The 17,230-nt window shown below is 48.2% G+C and overlaps 1 protein-coding gene across 4 annotated transcripts in view; it reads left to right on the top strand.

Moving 5' to 3' along the window:
* tns2a (tensin 2a) overlaps window positions 1–17,230 on the top strand; it is a 46,910-nt gene that overhangs the window by 22,285 nt on the left and 7,395 nt on the right. For 3 of the 4 annotated variants that reach the window (XM_056422579.1, XM_056422577.1, XM_056422580.1), the window contains exons 4-19: window positions 3,293–3,331; window positions 3,763–3,804; window positions 4,670–4,719; window positions 4,807–4,990; window positions 7,093–7,143; window positions 7,222–7,344; window positions 7,578–7,642; window positions 7,924–8,007; window positions 8,566–8,678; window positions 9,188–9,248; window positions 11,512–11,587; window positions 11,757–11,886; window positions 13,434–13,499; window positions 14,211–14,327; window positions 14,453–15,886; window positions 15,989–16,145. In XM_056422579.1, the coding sequence (XP_056278554.1) occupies window positions 3,293–3,331; window positions 3,763–3,804; window positions 4,670–4,719; window positions 4,807–4,990; window positions 7,093–7,143; window positions 7,222–7,344; window positions 7,578–7,642; window positions 7,924–8,007; window positions 8,566–8,678; window positions 9,188–9,248; window positions 11,512–11,587; window positions 11,757–11,886; window positions 13,434–13,499; window positions 14,211–14,327; window positions 14,453–15,886; window positions 15,989–16,145 (2,792 nt within the window). The remainder of the gene's footprint in view (window positions 1–3,292; window positions 3,332–3,762; window positions 3,805–4,669; window positions 4,720–4,806; window positions 4,991–7,092; window positions 7,144–7,221; window positions 7,345–7,577; window positions 7,643–7,923; window positions 8,008–8,565; window positions 8,679–9,187; window positions 9,249–11,511; window positions 11,588–11,756; window positions 11,887–13,433; window positions 13,500–14,210; window positions 14,328–14,452; window positions 15,887–15,988; window positions 16,146–17,230) is intronic. The other variant, XM_056422578.1, reaches the window with a different exon arrangement.

Here is a 17,230-nt window from a genome sequence, read left to right as displayed (position 1 = left end):
ATGAGGAGGGAAGAGGGCAAGGAAAGGGATGCAGGAAGGGAGGACATGTACCGCGCGGCTTGAGTCGGAAGCAGGTCAGAACAAGCTAGTCGCGGGTCCTCTTGTATCCTTCAAGGATATTTGGTTTCTGGGGATCAAACCCGTGTGACCTCAGACAGTTGGAGACCGTGAAGAGCAAAGACGAGAGAGAACAACAGCGGAGGTCAAAGAAAAAGAGAAGAAAATGATTATCAAGGGGAAGGCAAACGGGAAGTTGTTTGTTAGAAAATCGATCTGGATGGAAAAGAAAGAAGGTGGGGGGGGCGAGGTCAAGAGAAGGGAAAGAGGGGAGGATGGTTCGGGAGAATCAAGAAGGAAAGGGATTGAAATAAGAAAATAAGGAGGGAAAAGAAGAAAGAAATGGCGGGAAAAGGGAAAAAAAGAAAGAGGGAAAATAGAGAGTGGAAGATTTGGAGGAGCTGAAGTTGTCGGGGGGGCGGAGTGAACCAGAGCTGGATGAGATGAGATGGGTGGAGGTCGACGAGCAGGAAGTTTGTGCGTAAGCGTTGGCCCAGGGAGATGGAATCTGGCCGGTGTGTTTGCTCTGGCCTCTCTCTCAGTGCCCAGGGAAGGAGGCCGGCTGGGGGGGGCGGAGAGAAGAGGACGAGAACGGCTTCCCAGGGAAATGAAAGCAGTGAAAGGGCGCCAACAGCGGTCGTAACAAGTTGACATGTGAAATGAAAACTTGAGGAGAAACCGGAACCGGGACGAGATTCCAGAAGGTTTTCATTTGTCTCGCGGACAATATCACAAGATGTCATTGTGGCTTCTCACGGAACGTTGCTTCCCAGGCGGGGAACGAGGCGTTCGTTGACCCCCCCCCCCCCCCAACGGTGATGCGCCGAACCTCCGGACTTTCCCCAAATTCACATCGTCCTCGCTCGGTTCCCCAAGACCCCCAAGGAACACGCGCATCTTTCCCCGTTACACGACGGTGACCAACCCGCATTTTGAGGTCGGACCGTCTCGGAGTTGCGTGACGGCGTGCATGAGGTCGGGAGAAGGCGCCTTTTGTTTCGCTACGTCGTGATCTTCATTGTGCGAATGCAGGAACGCGCAAACACAACGGGCGAGTACATTGGCGTGAAACAAAAAAGTCCCTGGATCCCGTGGGAATCCAAGGCGAGGCGGACTGCGACGAGAATCCTGAGGCGAGGTCTCGCGTTCAGCGCCGGCATCCAACTGTGGCCATGAGTTGTGGCTAAATGACGGCTATCTGTAAAGAGAGGGAGGGGTGGACCGGGACAGGAAGTAAGGGTAATTGCTTGCTTGCCGTGGCAGTCGGGTATTTAGTTTACGAGAAGGACAGAAGTAGGGCTCGGCATGCAAAGGGCCGGGGGATCACGCGGTGCCTTGAGAACACAGAGACCATCAAAAGAACCACATGTGTCACGGCAGATGAGTTTCACATGTCGCCGCAGAGCCTCGCAGGAACCGGGACTCTCAGATCTGCTATCTAAAGCACATTACTCTGATTTTAAGAATAAGATGATACTGATCTGCGTCACGGAGAGGTACTGGAGCCCGGCCCGGCTCCACGCTATCGTTAATACAATTCAACAATAGTACACGGAACAGAACCCGAGTCGTCTGACTCACTCGCCTGGCAGCCGGACCTGAATCCCGTTTCCTGCGACTTCTGTCAAACGAGGCGAGCCTCGATTTAGCTCCCTATCTGCTCCTTCCTGTTGATGCCTGTAGTTACGTACGAGCATCGGGGAGAGACGGGGCCGGACTGCTTGAGAAGGAGAGATTAACTGGACAACACACACACACACACACACACTGTGGTGACACACCCGCAGGTTCAGGGCCTGTGCAACTTCCCCTTTGTGCACAATGAGATGTACACAAGCCCTTGCCCTTTTCCTGTATCCAAATAAACAGTCCATAAAAAGGGCTGTGTTACGGGAACTCTGCTGTGTGTTTGTGTGTAGGTGTGTGTGTGTGTTACATAAGCATGACTGAGACCCCCCCGCCCCTACCTCATTAGGGCTGATTTTTTCCGGCTTCCTTTGGTCACAGTCCGCTGACCTGTCGGCCCATAACGGACATGGGGGCTGGAGGAGTTGGGGGTGGCGCTGTGTTCCGGTCCCGGTGTTCCGGTCGCTGTGATTCGGTCCCGGTGTTCCGGTCCCGGTGTTCCGGTCGCTGTGATTCGGTCCCGGTGTTCCGGTCGCTGTGATTCGGTCCCGGTGTTCCGGTCCCGGTGTTCCGGTCGCTGTGATTCGGTCCCGGTGTTCAGGTCCCGGTGTTCCGGTCGCTGTGATTCGGTCCCGGTGTTCCGGTCGCTGTGATTCGGTCCCGGTGTTCCGGTCCCGGTGCTCCTCCAGCTATGTATTTGGCTTTAGTGTGCTTTACGTTGTGCAGACAGACTCTGGAGCATCAGCTGCATTTGTGTTTACCGGCCGCTTCAGTGCGTCTAAGTAGTTTCACAGGCTGTTTGGGCTCCGTTCCTCATCGTGGATTTACCTTCTTCTTTTTGGTTTTGCGAAACAGAGGCAGGAGGTTTTGGTCTCCTGCGTTGATCAAGTGACACAAATAATGGCTAGATGTTCTCTTCAACAACTTTTAAATGTTAGCTAGTTAGTTAGTTCGTATTATAGGAAATATCCATTTTAAATCCTCACGAAATGTTGCGTGAGAGGATCGAAACCCCTTTCCTGTCCGTGGTGCGAGGAGACGGTTAGCTTAGCTTAGCACAAAGCCCGGCAGCTAGCAGCTAGCCTAGCTCTCCCCGCTTTATTATACAATGACCAACACATGTAGAATTCACTACTTTACACATTATGTCTCTTTTTGTTAAACCCTGAACCAAAAAGAGGAATGTAAAAACAGTAAGTTGGAGTTTAGGTGCTGGAACTTTTCCGTAGCAAGGTTAGCTAAACTAGGAAATCTAACGTAACGTGCTAACAGTGTGATGAGCTAACGTTACTGTAAGGCAGTCAAATGTTTACCTTTTTTACACTATTTATTAAGTACTCACCTGTAACGTCTGAGACACTTGGGTGTCATAATTTTCAGGTACATGCTGAATGATTCTTTAGCGCAGAGTGCAGCATGGCCTGGTTGGGCGAAGCTAACCGGCTAAAAGGCTAACCGGCTAACTGGTATTCAGTGATGTCAGTTTTCCTAACCATTTAAAATCAGCTTTTGGGTTTTATTGGTGGATTTGAGGAAGCATGTGCTCCTTATCACCCACCAGCTCCTTCCCTCCTGCATTCACGTGGCTTCCTGTCCCTTTGTGTTCCAGGTGACCTCGGCCTGCATCCCGGCCCCCACCAATGATCTGGTAAGTTCCTTTTTCCTCGGTAGCTTTCAGTATCCAACGACTGTTTTTTCCCTTCTCCCGCCTGGCCTTATTACGACTTATTCCTAACCCCAAAAAGTCCCACCGTATGGTTTCCTCTCGGGAAGCCGAGCCCTCGACCCGGCTGGAGCTCGCTTTCCATTCCTGGAGCACAACAGGATTCCAGTCTCAAAGAAACGAAACAATATTTTAAAAAAAGTTGACGTTGCTCCAGGAAGTAGTAATGTTTATCCATTAGAGAGTCTGTTTGTTTAATTAACTCTCCTTTCCTTCCTCTGTTGCCTTCCTCCCCCCCCCCCCCCCGGCCCTTTCTCCTCGCTCTTCACCTCCTTTCAACCTCCTTTTGCCCTACTTCCTTCCCACCATCCTCCCTCCTTTCTCTTGCCCTCCGTCCTGTCACCGCCCCCTCACAGCAGCGTAGAGGGACCGCTCCGTCCCGACACATCCAGCACCTGGTGAGCACACCTCCCATTCCATCTCCGCCGATCCCCACACACCTTGTATTTCCTCTCCATCCTCCCTTTCTCCAAACCCCCAGGGTTGCGCTATCCATCTTGAAAATGTCAAAACCCGTCTGCGGCTTCATTGGATTTGATTCGGCACATAGACCGGGCCATCAAAGCCGAAGAGACATCTTCGAGAGCATGACCACGTTGCCTCATTGGGGGAGCGACGATGTGTTCGGCGACTTTTTGCCAATCAGATCTGATGTTGTGTGTGTGGGAGGGGATGGTCGGGCATTTACCGATGATTTTGAGAAGATTTTTCCTTTGTTCCAATTTAAATATTTTAATATATCGCTCCCTCTTTGTTTTATTTACGTGTAATCCTAGATACAGTTGATTTGGTTGAGCTATGTGTTGGTTCATTGTGGGGGAATATAAAATAATAAAATAAAAGCATTTGAGCTTGACCATGTGTTTGGGTTACAGCAGGCATTCCAAACTCATTTTCACCGCGAGCCACATCGCGTTCACGGCTGCCTCTTAAAGGGCCGGTGTAACCGAATAAACTACTCAAACATATTGTTAAATAACTCTCTTTGCATGTGATTATTGCTTCTTTGAGTGTACAAATATTGTACAAAACAAAATGTCTCTAATATTCTAACATAAATCCATTTAATTTGAAACCTTCAAAATAAAAGTGCTGGATATTTTATTTAAATTTCTTCAAGAAAAGGGGATTGTGTGTCTTTCAGGCCGTCAGCGGCCACATAAAATGATGTGACGGGCCAGATTTGGCCCGCGGCCTTGTGTTTGACACCTTTGGGTTATAGGATGGCCTCATTAACCAACCGTATCTTCTTTTCCCCCACAGGGGTCCACCAAGTCGCTGACCTATACCAAGCAGAGGAACACCCTGCCGAGGTGAAGGTCATCTCGTTCATGCCAGAAAAGAAATGGCGGACAAACCACGTCGATGGGCTTCCACATGTGTGTTTTCCCGTCTCTCAGGAGCTTCAGCGTGGACCGCGTGATGGAGCGAGTGATGGAGCGCCACTACGACTTCGACCTGACCTACATCACCGAGAAGATCATCTCTGTGTTCTTCCCCCCGAAGCTGGAGGAGCAGCGGTACCGCCTCAACCTGAAGGAGGTGGCGGCCATGCTCAAGTCCAAACACCAGGACAAGTTTCTGGTGAGAAGCGCCCCCACCCTGTGATGTGGTCGGTCCGTGGTGTTTCCGTTGAAGCGTAGATTATAAATCTTCCCTCACAGTTTCATTCAGCTGAAGACGCTTTGTTGCGCAATAGAGACGTGGGCCACATCGGCATCACGGCTGCCTCTTAAAGGGCCGGTGTAACTGAATAAACTAGAACGGGCACTCGGTAGAGCGCATACCTTCGCATATCACAAGATTGGGCATTGAATGATGAACATTTTGGCATTAGTTGCATGCCAATTGGATAAAAATTGACCGTGCTATGGTAAAAAGAAGAGTTTGACCTTTTCATGACCTTGACCTTTGACCCGATCGATCCCAAAATGTAATCAAATGGTCCCCGGATAATAACCAATCATCCCACCAAATTTCATGAGATTCGGTTTAATCCTTTTTGAGTTATGCGAGTAACACGCATACAAATAAATAAATACACGGCGATCAAAACATAACCTTCCGCATTTCTAATGCGAAGGTAACTACTCAAACATATTGTCAAATAACTCTCTTTGCATTTGATTATTGTTTATTTGAGTGTACAAATATTGTACATAAGAACATTTCTCTAATATTATTTAATTTTTAATTTTTATTTAATTTTTAATTTATTTAACCAGGAAATGCCTCATTGAGATTAAAAATCTCCTTTACAAGAGTGTCCTGGCCAAGACAGCAGCAGCAGCACGTCACACAGAGTTCCATACAATACAACATAAAACAGTGACAGACAATATATAAAACGAAAAACAAAATCACAGCATGAATAAAACCAAAACTAAGACTCAAGCCAACACAACCCAGCTCACACAGGAGCACATACCTTCGTCATATAAAACATCTACAGCTAGATGAATTTCCCTCCAATATTTTCAATCTATTTTTAAAAACACCTAAGGAGACCGGCTCCCGGAGACCCAGGTCTGTCTGCAGCAAATTCCAAGCCGCAGGAGCAGCAAACTTAAAACCACTTTTCCCCATTTCCAAACGGACGTGAGGGACGGAGAGCAAGAGGAGGCCTTGAGCAGAGGTCACAGAGCGAAGATGGTAGCTTCCAGGGGTTTTCAGCTGAATTAGCGTCCAAAGATACGATGGAAGTACGTGGAGAATAGCCTTATAAATAAGGACATGCCAATGATTTTGTCTCCGGATGGACAGCGGAGTCCAACCAACCCTCGCATACAGGGAGCAATGGTGAGTCAGAGCCTTAAGATGAGTGATGAACCTCAATGCTCCATGGTAGACAGTAAGGAGTGGAGACATTGAGAAGATGCCATATATAAGACATCACCATAATCAATCACAGGCATAAAAGTAGCAGCAACAAGTCTCTTTTTAGCATTAAAAGAAAAGCAAGACTTATTTCGGAAATAGAAACCCAGCCTCACTTTCAACTTCTTCACAAGTTGCTGAATGTGAGGTTTAAAAGAGAGAGAGTCATCAATCAAGAATCCCAGGTATTTATATGATGATACAGACTCAATCACATTGCCCTGAAATGAAATCATAGCTGGAAGGTTTAATGGCTTTGTTTTTGAGTTTGTAAACATCATCAACTTCGTTTTATCAGGATTCAACAATAATTTCAACTCATTAAAAGAGTGTTGCACAGTATCGAAGGCTGTTTGTAAGTGTAAGAGAGCCTGATGCTGTGTAGGAGCAGAGCAGTAAATGACAGTATCGTCTGCATAAAAGTGAAAATTGGCATTTGGCACATTTTGACCGATACTGTTAATATAAATTATAACATAAATCCATTTAATTTGAAACCTTCAAAATAAAAGCGCAGGATATTTTTCTTCAATTTCTTTAAGAAAAGGGGATTGTGTGTCTTTCAGGCCGTCAGGGGCCACATCAAGTGATGTGGAGGGCCGGATTCTGTCCGTGGTGTTTCCGTTGAAGCGTCGATTATAAGTCTTTCCTCACAGTTTCATTCAGCTGAAGACGCTTTGTTGCGCAATAGAGACGCTAGTTTCTGACACAGGAAGTACAAGAACCCACAAACTATCTGGTGTGGGTTTCTCCTGGCCACAGTGATAACACAGCTGATGGATAACTGGTGACCGTCTCTCCTCTTTCAGCTCCTGAACCTCTCCGAGAGGCGCCACGACATCAACCGGCTGAACACCAAGGTAGGCGGAGCCTCCGGGGTCGCAGCCTTTCACCTTCTTGACTCGACCTTCCTCCGACCGCCGTCCTTCAACCCCCAGGTCCACGACTTCGGCTGGCCCGACCTCCACGCCCCACCGCTGGATAAGATCTGTGCCATATGCAAAGCCATGGAGACGTGGCTGACCTCCGACCCCCAGCACGTGGTGGTCCTGCACTGCAAGGTCAGAGTTCAGAGGGGCCCGCGGGGGGGGGGCTTCATACGTGTTGCCAGATCTTCAAATACACCGATTTTTAGAATTTTTATCGATTTGTTGTTGCAATCTGTGAAGATAAGCTCATCGTGACTTCTCCCTCCCCCCCCCTCTCTTTCTCCCCTCCTCTCTCCTCCCCCCTCCCTCTCCCTCCCCACCCCTCTCTTTCTCCCCCCTCCCTCTCTCTCTCTCTCCCCCTACAGGGCCACAAAGGTAAGATGGGCGTGATCATTGCCGCCTACATGCACTACAGCAAGATCTCCGCGGGGTGAGTGTGGAGGCTCCTCTCCTCTCCTCCTCTCCTCTCCTCCTCTCTCCTCCTCTCCTCTCCTCCTCCTCTCCTCTACTCTCCTCCTCTCTCCTCTCGATGATTTCCTTTTGCTGAGTGTCTGTTTTGATGAATTCAGCCCAGTGGATGTTTTACAGGAACTGTGGAGCCGAACAGCTGTATCCTCCATGTGGGGACCCTGTTGGCTCATGTGTGTGTGTGTGTGTGTGTGTGTATGTGTGTGTGTGTGTGTGTGTGTGTGTATGTGTGTGTGTGTGCAGGGCGGACCAGGCTCTCAGTACTCTGGCCATGAGGAAGTTCTGTGAGGATAAGGTGTCCTCTTCCCTCCAGCCGTCCCAGAACAGGTGAGGGGGGGGTCCGCCCCGCAGCATCATGGGTAATCCTCCTGGAGCTCCACTGTGCTGTGTCTGACTCACCTGGAACCTCCAGGTGCTCTTCAGGTGTCACACAGTAGGCGTCATTAGCATCATGAGCTAACGGGGCTCTTCCAGGCTAAAAGTCTCCAGCCAGTAAAACGGTCAAAAAAAATCGAGAAAATTACCCCACCCTCTCTCTCTCTCTCACTCCCTCTCTCCCTCTCCCCCCCCTTATCTCTCTCCCCCCTCTCTTTCTCCCCCGTCCTCTCTCCCCCCCTCTTATCTCCCTCTCTCTCCCCCCTCTCTCTCTCCTCCGCCCTCTCTTTTCCTCTCCTCCTCTTCTCTCTCTCTCACGCTCTTCCCCTATCTCTCTTTCCCTATCTTCTCTCTCTCTCACACTCTCCCTCTCTCCCCCTCTTCTCTCCCTCTCTCTCCCCCTCGTTCTTTACCTTTGAGCACACAGCTGTTGGCGGTCCGACAGCGTTAAGCCCCTCCTCCTTCTGTTGTTGTTGTCCCACCTGTGGGTCTCACTCGTGTGTCCTTCAGGTACATCTATTACTTCGGGGGCCTCCTGTCCGGGGCCATCAAGATGAACAGCAGTCCTCTCTTCCTCCACCAGATCCTCATCCCATCGCTCCCCAACTTCCAGGGAGAAGGAGGTGTGTTTGGTCTTCAAGAAACAGGCAATGAAGACTAGAGACTGAGGACCTGTTTACAATGTTTACTGAGGGAAGGAGAGTCACGATATAGACCTCGATCCAACCAGAGTCGCCCCCTGGTGGCCAGGAGAGAGAATGCAGCTTTAACACATGAAGCATAGACTTCTATACGACCAGAGGAGCCCCTGGTGGTGAGGAGAGAGAATGCAGAGGCTTTTCTCTGCCTCTGATTGGCTTTCCCCCTGAGGTATGAATCTCACACCTCCATGCCTAAACCTAACCAATCAGAGGTAGAGCAGGGGGGCGGGTCACATGGCTTTGACACATCTGGATTTGCAATTGGTTGCTCGACTTGGTCGCGCACCAAGACTCAGTCACAAATAGAGTTTATAATTGTGTTCAAGATATTCAACCTTTGTTTCTTTACATGTACTCAGGCACTGAAGTAGCTTATTCCTCAGACGTCGATGCCTCTCGCTTAGTCCTCTCTCCTTGTCCCCTCCTGCCAGGTTACTCCCCCTTCCTGAAGGTCTACCAGTCCATGCAGCTGGTCTACACTTCGGGCATATAGTGAGTCTCTCCTGCGTCACGTGACCCGCTGGAGGCACCGATCGGGGCGGACTCGTCGTCTCTTGGGTGTTTTTTGGCTCGTGAAGCTGAGGATTAAGGAGATAGGAGCCGAGGAGATCACACAAAGGGCTTCTTCTTCTTTCCCATGCAGCTTTGAACTCGTATCTTGTAACTCGATTGTTTACCTCGAGGCCTTTTCCAAGCCGCCGCACGGGAATGAAAACATGACGAGAGCGCCGCTGGGAATCCACCATTTAAAAACACTGTGCGTCCCTTTAAGGGCTCATGGAAAACCTGGAAACCTCAATGTTTATTTCCAGGCTTGGAACATTCCTGGGAGAAAAAAGAATCCCAAAAGTTTGGGGAAAGTCCTAGACATGTGTTATATTCATAGGTTTTAAATATTTAATATGCTTTTAAAAGAAAGACAGTCTAAATATAAGCCGTCGTATGCTCTCACACTCATAGCGCACATTTTCCGAGCTGCAAGTGAACGCACCTTCACTGAAAAGACATACATGTTTAAGTGTTTTATTTAAACTATTGTCTCATTCATTTGAGTCATTTAAGGTTTTATACTGTCTGCTTTCTAATCCTCATTGTTAGTTTAAATACAACATTTTTAGTTTAAAGTCCTGGACACCCATTGGTCATGAGGATGAACCTGTTCATTGGTCATGTGGATGAACCAGTTCATTGGTCATGAGGATGAACCTGTTCATTGGTCATGTGGATGAACCTGTTCATTGGTCATGTGGATGAACATGTTCATTGGTCATGTGGATGAACCTGTTCATTGGTCATGTGGATGAACCTGTTCATTGGTCATGAGGATGAACCTGTTCATTGGTCATGTGGATGAACCTGTTCATTGGTCATGAGGATGAACCTGTTCATTGGTCATGTGGATGAACCTGTTCATTGGTCATGAGGATGAACCTGTTCATTGGTCATGAGGATGAACCTGTTCATTGGTCATGTGGATGAACATGTTCATTGGTCATGTGGATGAACCTGTTCATCGGTCATGAGGATGAACCTGTTCATTGGTCATGTGGATGAACCTGTTCATTGGTCATGAGGATGAACCTGTTCATTGGTCATGAGGATGAACCTGTTCATTGGTCATGTGGATGAACCTGTTCATTGGTCATGTGATGAACCTGTTAATTGGTCATGTGGATGAACCTGTTCATTGGTCATGTGGATGAACCTGTTCATTGGTCATGAGGATGAACCTGTTCATTGGTCATGTGGATGAACCTGTTCATTGGTCATGTGGATGAACCTGTTCATTGGTCATGTAGATGAACCTGTTCATTGGTCATGAGGATGAACCTGTTCATTGGTCATGTGGATGAACCTGTTCATTGGTCATGTAGATGAACCTGTTCATTGGTCATGAGGATGAACCTGTTCATTGGTCATGTGGATGAACCTGTTCATTGGTCATGTAGATGAACCTGTTCATTGGTCATGAGGATGAACCTGTTCATTGGTCATGTGGATGAACCTGTTCATTGGTCATGTAGATGAACCTGTTCATTGGTCATGAGGATGAACCTGTTCATTGGTCATGAGGATGAACCTGTTCATTGGTCATGAGGATGAACCTGTTCATTGGTCATGTGGATGAACCTGTTCATTGGTCATGTGATGAACCTGTTCATTGGTCATGAGGATGAACATGTTCATTGGTCATGTGGATGAACCTGTTCATTGGTCATGTGATGAACCTGTTCATTGGTCATGAGGATGAACATGTTCATTGGTCATGAGGATGAACCTGTTCATTGGTCATGTGGATGAACCTGTTCATTGGTCATGTGATGAACCTGTTCATTGGTCATGAGGATGAACATGTTCATTGGTCATGAGGATGAACCTGTTCATTGGTCATGTGGATGAACCTGTTCATTGGTCATGTGGATGAACCTGTTCATTGGTCATGAGGATGAACCTGTTCATTGGTCATGTGGATGAACCTGTTCATTGGTCATGTGGATGAACCTGTTCATTGGTCATGTGATGAACCTGTTCATTGGTCATGAGGATGAACATGTTCATTGGTCATGAGGATGAACCTGTTCATTGGTCATGTGGATGAACCTGTTCATTGGTCATGTGATGAACCTGTTCATTGGTCATGAGGATGAACATGTTCATTGGTCATGAGGATGAACCTGTTCATTGGTCATGAGGATGAACCTGTTCATTCTTTTGACGGTTTAACGTGGTTTCTCTCTTTCTGTGTCGTCCACAGCGACCTTCAGGGCACCGGAGGTCGCCGGCTGTGTGTCACCATCGAACCGGCGCTGCTGCTGAAGGGCGACATCATGGTGAGTTCACCTGGGAAGGAGAGGAACCCGTATCATTCTCTCACTTTTTGTAGTCCCCCCCCCCCCCCGCTGAGCCTCTTCAGCCCTGGGTTTACCCCCCTCTGAGCCTCTTCAGCCCTGGGTTTACCCCCCTCTGAGCCTCTTCTCGCCTCTCTGCCGCCCCCTGCAGGTCAAGTGCTACCACCGGCGAGCCCAGAGCGCCGACAGAGACACGGTGTTCCGGCTGCAGTTCCACACCTGCACCGTCCACGGCTCCCAGCTGTGGTTCGGCAAAGGGGAGCTGGACGACGCCTGCACCGGTGCGTTCACGCGGTAACACCGCGCTCCCCCTCCAGGGGGCGGTGGGGAAACGTACAATTCTCTCAGCGTCCCCTGAAAGCATCTGAACACGTCCCCCGTATGTTTTGTATTTACGACATCTAACTCCACAGCTTCCCCTCTTCTTGTGTCTCCTCCTCTTCTTGTGTCTCTCCTCTTCTTGTGTCTCTCATCCTCTTCTTGTGTCTCTCCTCCTCTTCTTGTGTCTCTCATCCTCTTGTGTCTCTCCTCCTCTTCTTGTGTCTCTCCTCCTCTTCTTGTGTTTCTTATCCTCTTCCTCCTCTTCTTGTGTCTCCTCCTCTTCTTGTGTCTCTCCTCTTCTTGTGTCTCTCATCCTCTTCTTGTGTCTCTCCTCCTCTTCTTGTGTCTCTCATCCTCTTCTTGTGTCTCTCCTCCTCTTCTTGTGTCTCTCATCCTCTTCCTCCTCTTCTTGTGTCTCTCCTCCTCTTCCTCCTCTTCTTGTGTCTCTCATCCTCTTCCTCCTCTTCTTGTGTCTCTCCTCCTCTTCCTCCTCTTCTTGTGTCTCTCCTCCTCTTCTTGTTTCTCTCCTCCTCTTCCTCCTCTTCTTGTGTCTCTCATCCTCTTCCTCCTCTTCTTGTGTCTCTCCTCCTCTTCTTGTGTCTCTCCTCCTCTTCCTCCTCTTCTTGTGTCTCTCCTCCTCTTCTTGTGTCTCTCCTCCTCTTCCTCCTCTTCTTGTGTCTCTCATCCTCTTCCTCCTCTTCTTGTGTCTCTCCTCCTCTTCTTGTGTCTCTCCTCCTCTTCCTCCTCTTCTTGTGTCTCTCATCCTCTTCCTCCTCTTCTTGTGTCTCTCCTCCTCTTCCTCCTCTTCTTGTGTCTCTCCTCTTCCTCCTCTTCTTGTGTCTCTCATCCTCTTCCTCCTCTTCTTGTGTCTCTCCTCCTCTTCCTCCTCTTCTTGTGTCTCTCCTCCTCTTCCTCCTCCTCTTGTGTCTCTCCTCCTCTTCTTGTGTCTCTCCTCCTCTTCCTCCTCTTCTTGTGTCTCTCCTCCTCTTCCTCCTCCTCTTGTGTCTCTCCTCCTCTTCTTGTGTCTCTCCTCCTTTTCCTCCTCTTCTTGTGTCTCTCATCCTCTTCCTCCTCTTCTTGTGTCTCTCCTCCTCTTCTTGTGTCTCTCCTCCTCTTCCTCCTCTTCTTGTGTCTCTCCTCCTCTTCCTCCTCCTCTTGTGTCTCTCCTCCTCTTCTTGTGTCTCTCCTCCTCTTCCTCCTCTTCTTGTGTCTCTCCTCCTCTTCCTCCTCCTCTTGTGTCTCTCCTCCTCTTCTTGTGTCTCTCCTCCTTTTCCTCCTCTTCTTGTGTCTCTCATCCTCTTCCTCCTCTTCTTGTGTCTCTCCTCCTCTTCTTGTGTCTCTCCTCCTCTTCCTCCTCTTCTTGTGTCTCTCCTCCTCTTCCTCCTCCTCTTGTGTCTCTCCTCCTCTTCTTGTGTCTCCTCCTTTTCCTCCTCTTCTTGTGTCTCTCCTCCTCTTCTTTTGTCTCTCATCCTCTTCCTCCTCTTCTTTTGTCTCTCCTCCTCTCCAGATGAGCGTTTTCCATCCGACGCCACCGTGGAGTTTGTCTTCTCTTCTGGACCCGAGAAGATCAAAGGTTTAAATGTCTCGTTCTACTTTGAAAGTTTAATTCATATTGAACAAATGAGGAAAAGATACATTACTTTATACATATATATATGTGTATATATGTATATATATACACATATATATATGTATATATATACATATATATATACACATATGTATATATATATGTATATACATATATATATACACATGTATATACATATATATACATATACAGTATATATATATATGTGTATATATGTATATATATACATATATATATATATGTATATACATATATATATACACATATGTATATTGTATATTATATACATATATATGTATATACAGTACATATATATATACATATGTGTATATATGTATATATATACACATATGTATATTATATATGTATATTATATACATATATATATGTATATACAGTACATATATATATACATATGTGTATATATGTATACACACACACATATGCTGTCTATATGTGTATATATACATATAGACAGTATATTTATATATATGTACATATATTTATATATGACTAAATATATAAGTCACTTGAAAGGTGTAGTAGTTCTGGGTCCAGTACCTGTTTAAGTTAATCTCACGGTTCCTGGAGGTGAGTGAACTGGAGCCTCCACCAGGTAGTTCATAAAGGTGTGATCCTCTGGTCCCTTTGATCTGGTCGTGTCTAACGGTTCTAGAACCCGTCTGTCCTCAGGCCGCGAGTACCAGAAGAACGACCCGGCCGTCACGGTGGACTACAACACGGCCGACCCGGTGGTCCGCTGGGACTCCTACGAGAACTTCAACCAGCGGCACCAGGACGGCCCGGAGGGTAACGCACCGCTCGGCACGCCTTCACTGTCCTCGCCGCAGAGTAGAAAACAGACGGTCGGCGCCGATGAGTTCCGGGTACCGTGACTTCCACCGCTGACCCCGGGCGTCTCTCTCCTCCCGCAGTCGACATCGCCCACACCAGGGGCCCGGTGGACGGGAGCCTCTACGCTCGGATCAAGAAGCGCCGCGGCCCCGGCGGCTCCGGGTCGCTCGCCTCGACCGGCGGCGAGGAGGACGGGCCGGGCCGCGGTTCCGACTCCGCCCACCCGAACCAATCGTCCGTCCACCCGGAGCGCCCGGAGGATCCGGTCCGCCCGCTGCCGCCGACCCGGCAGGAGAGAGAGGACCTGGACCGTCTCCTCGGCGGCATCGAGGGGAACCGGGGCGGCGAGCGAGAGACGGCCATCTTGGACGACGGGGAGTCGTCGCCGCCGTCCGAGAGGAGCGGCGCGCCGAGGCTCGGCCGGTCCTGCTCCTGCCGGACCGGGTACCGGTCCCGGCGCTGCGCCGAGCCCGGCTGCGACCGCACCCTCCTCATGCCCAACGGCTACTGCCTGGACCGGGCGCCCGGCACCAACGGGCACCACGGGGCGGCGCCGGCGGCCGGCCCCGGCGCCGCCGCCCCGCCGTCGCACATGGACCTGTGCCAGCACTACAGCCCCCACGCCCACCAGGCGCCGCCGCCGCCGGACCTGGTGTGGGACCGGCAGGGCGGCCCGCCCCACTACCTGCACCGGTCCTGCTCCGAGGCGCCCGCGTCCCGACACGTGTGCGCCTACCCGCCGCCGGACCCTCACAACCACCCGCAGCGCCACCCGCTGTCAGCGCCGGGTCGCCTCTGCTGCCGGGAGGACGACTACGGGCCGTACCACCACCCCCACCCGCACCGACCCAAACCCGCCGCCAGCCCGACCTACCACGACATCGTGCTGCTGGACGGCCCGCCCTCCCCCGGCTGCCCCTGCAGGGACTGCGGCGCCAGGAGGGACGACTCGGGGGCGGCGGCCTATCGCGGCCTGAGGCTGGACCAAGGCGACGTCTTCCACTGGGACCGAGAGGCGGAGCTTCAGCAGAGGGAGGCGGGGCTCAGGAGAGCCAGGGAGGCGGAGTCGCCCAGAGGTTCGGAGCCGCTCCACTGGGAGCCGAGGCGAGGCCGAGAGATGTCCCTCCACTGGGAGGCGGAGCTTCAGTGGGAGCGCGACAGGGAGGCGGACTACTGGCGCCGGAGGGCCACCGTGGCGTCCTACGGCCCGCAGGGCCACGACCTGCCGGCCTTCACCTTCGACCCCTTGCCGTCGGGCCACCCGGCCTACCCGGAGGCGTCGCGGTCCCACGGCCACGCCCACCTGGACCTGAAGTACAGCAGCGGCAGCAGCGGGTACCAGACGCCCCGCCAGGCGTGCCCCTGCTCGCCGTACCAGCCCTCGCCGTCCGAAAGCCGCGGCTACGCCTCGGGCTACCAGTCCGAGTCCACGTCCCCGCTGCCCCCCCCCCACCCCCACAACCATCACCACCACGCGGACGCGCAGCAGTCGTACGGCTCCGACTCGCACGCCGGTGAGTCGCCGCGTCTCCTCGCGACCTTTGACCTCCTCGCGACCTTTGACCTCCAGCGAGCCGCCGGTCCCCGTCGATGTAACGCGTCCCTTCTCTTCCCAGACGGCCACGGCGTGGCGGGCTGGAGGGACCACGTCACCCACGACTCCTTCAGGAGGGTCCACCGAGACGGGCCCCACGCCGCCTGCTCCACGCCGTCCGACATGTCGGGCCCTTCGACCCCCGTGCACACCAGCAGCCCTCAGCGCACAGAGGGAAGGTATAAGAGTATATCATATATAACATATATAACATGTATAAATATATAACATATATAAATATATAACATATATATCATATATAACATGTATAAATATATAACATATATAAATATATAACATATATATCATACATAACATGTATAAATATAGAACATATATAGATATATAACATATATAACATATAAATATATATCATATATAACATATATAAATATAGAACATATAAATATGTAACATATATAAATATATATATATATAACATATATAAATATATATCATATATAACATATATAAATATGTAACATATATAAATATATATATAAATATATAACATATATAAATATATATCATATATAACATATATAAATATGTAACATATATAACATATAAATATGTAACATATATAACACAACATATATAAATATATAACATATATAAATATATATTATATGTAACATATATAAATATGTAACATATATAACGTATATAAATATATATATATATAACAGATATAAATATATAATATATAACATATATAAATATATATCATATATAACATGTATAAATATATATCATATATCACATATATAAATATATAACATGTATAAATATATATCATATATAACATGTATAAATATATAACATGTTTAAATATATATCATATATAACATATATAACATGTATAAATATATAACATGTATAAATATAAAACATGTATAAATATATAACATGTATAAATATATAACATGTATAAATATATATCATATATAACATGTATAAATATATAACATATATAAATATATATCATATATAACATATATAAATATGTAACATATATAACATATATAAATATAACATATATAAATATATATATAACATATATAAATAAATAACATATATATAATATATAACATATATAAATATATATCAGATATAACATGTATAAATATATATCATATATAACATATATAACATGTATAAATATATAACATGTATAAATATATAACATATATAACATGTATAAATATATAACATGTATAAATATATAACATATATAACATGTATAAATATATGTTGTACCTGG

Source organism: Pseudoliparis swirei, chromosome 9 (genome assembly GCF_029220125.1).
Source record: "Pseudoliparis swirei isolate HS2019 ecotype Mariana Trench chromosome 9, NWPU_hadal_v1, whole genome shotgun sequence".
NCBI classification, from domain to species: domain Eukaryota; kingdom Metazoa; phylum Chordata; class Actinopteri; order Perciformes; family Liparidae; genus Pseudoliparis; species Pseudoliparis swirei.
This window is presented reverse-complemented; position numbering and strand designations above follow the sequence as displayed.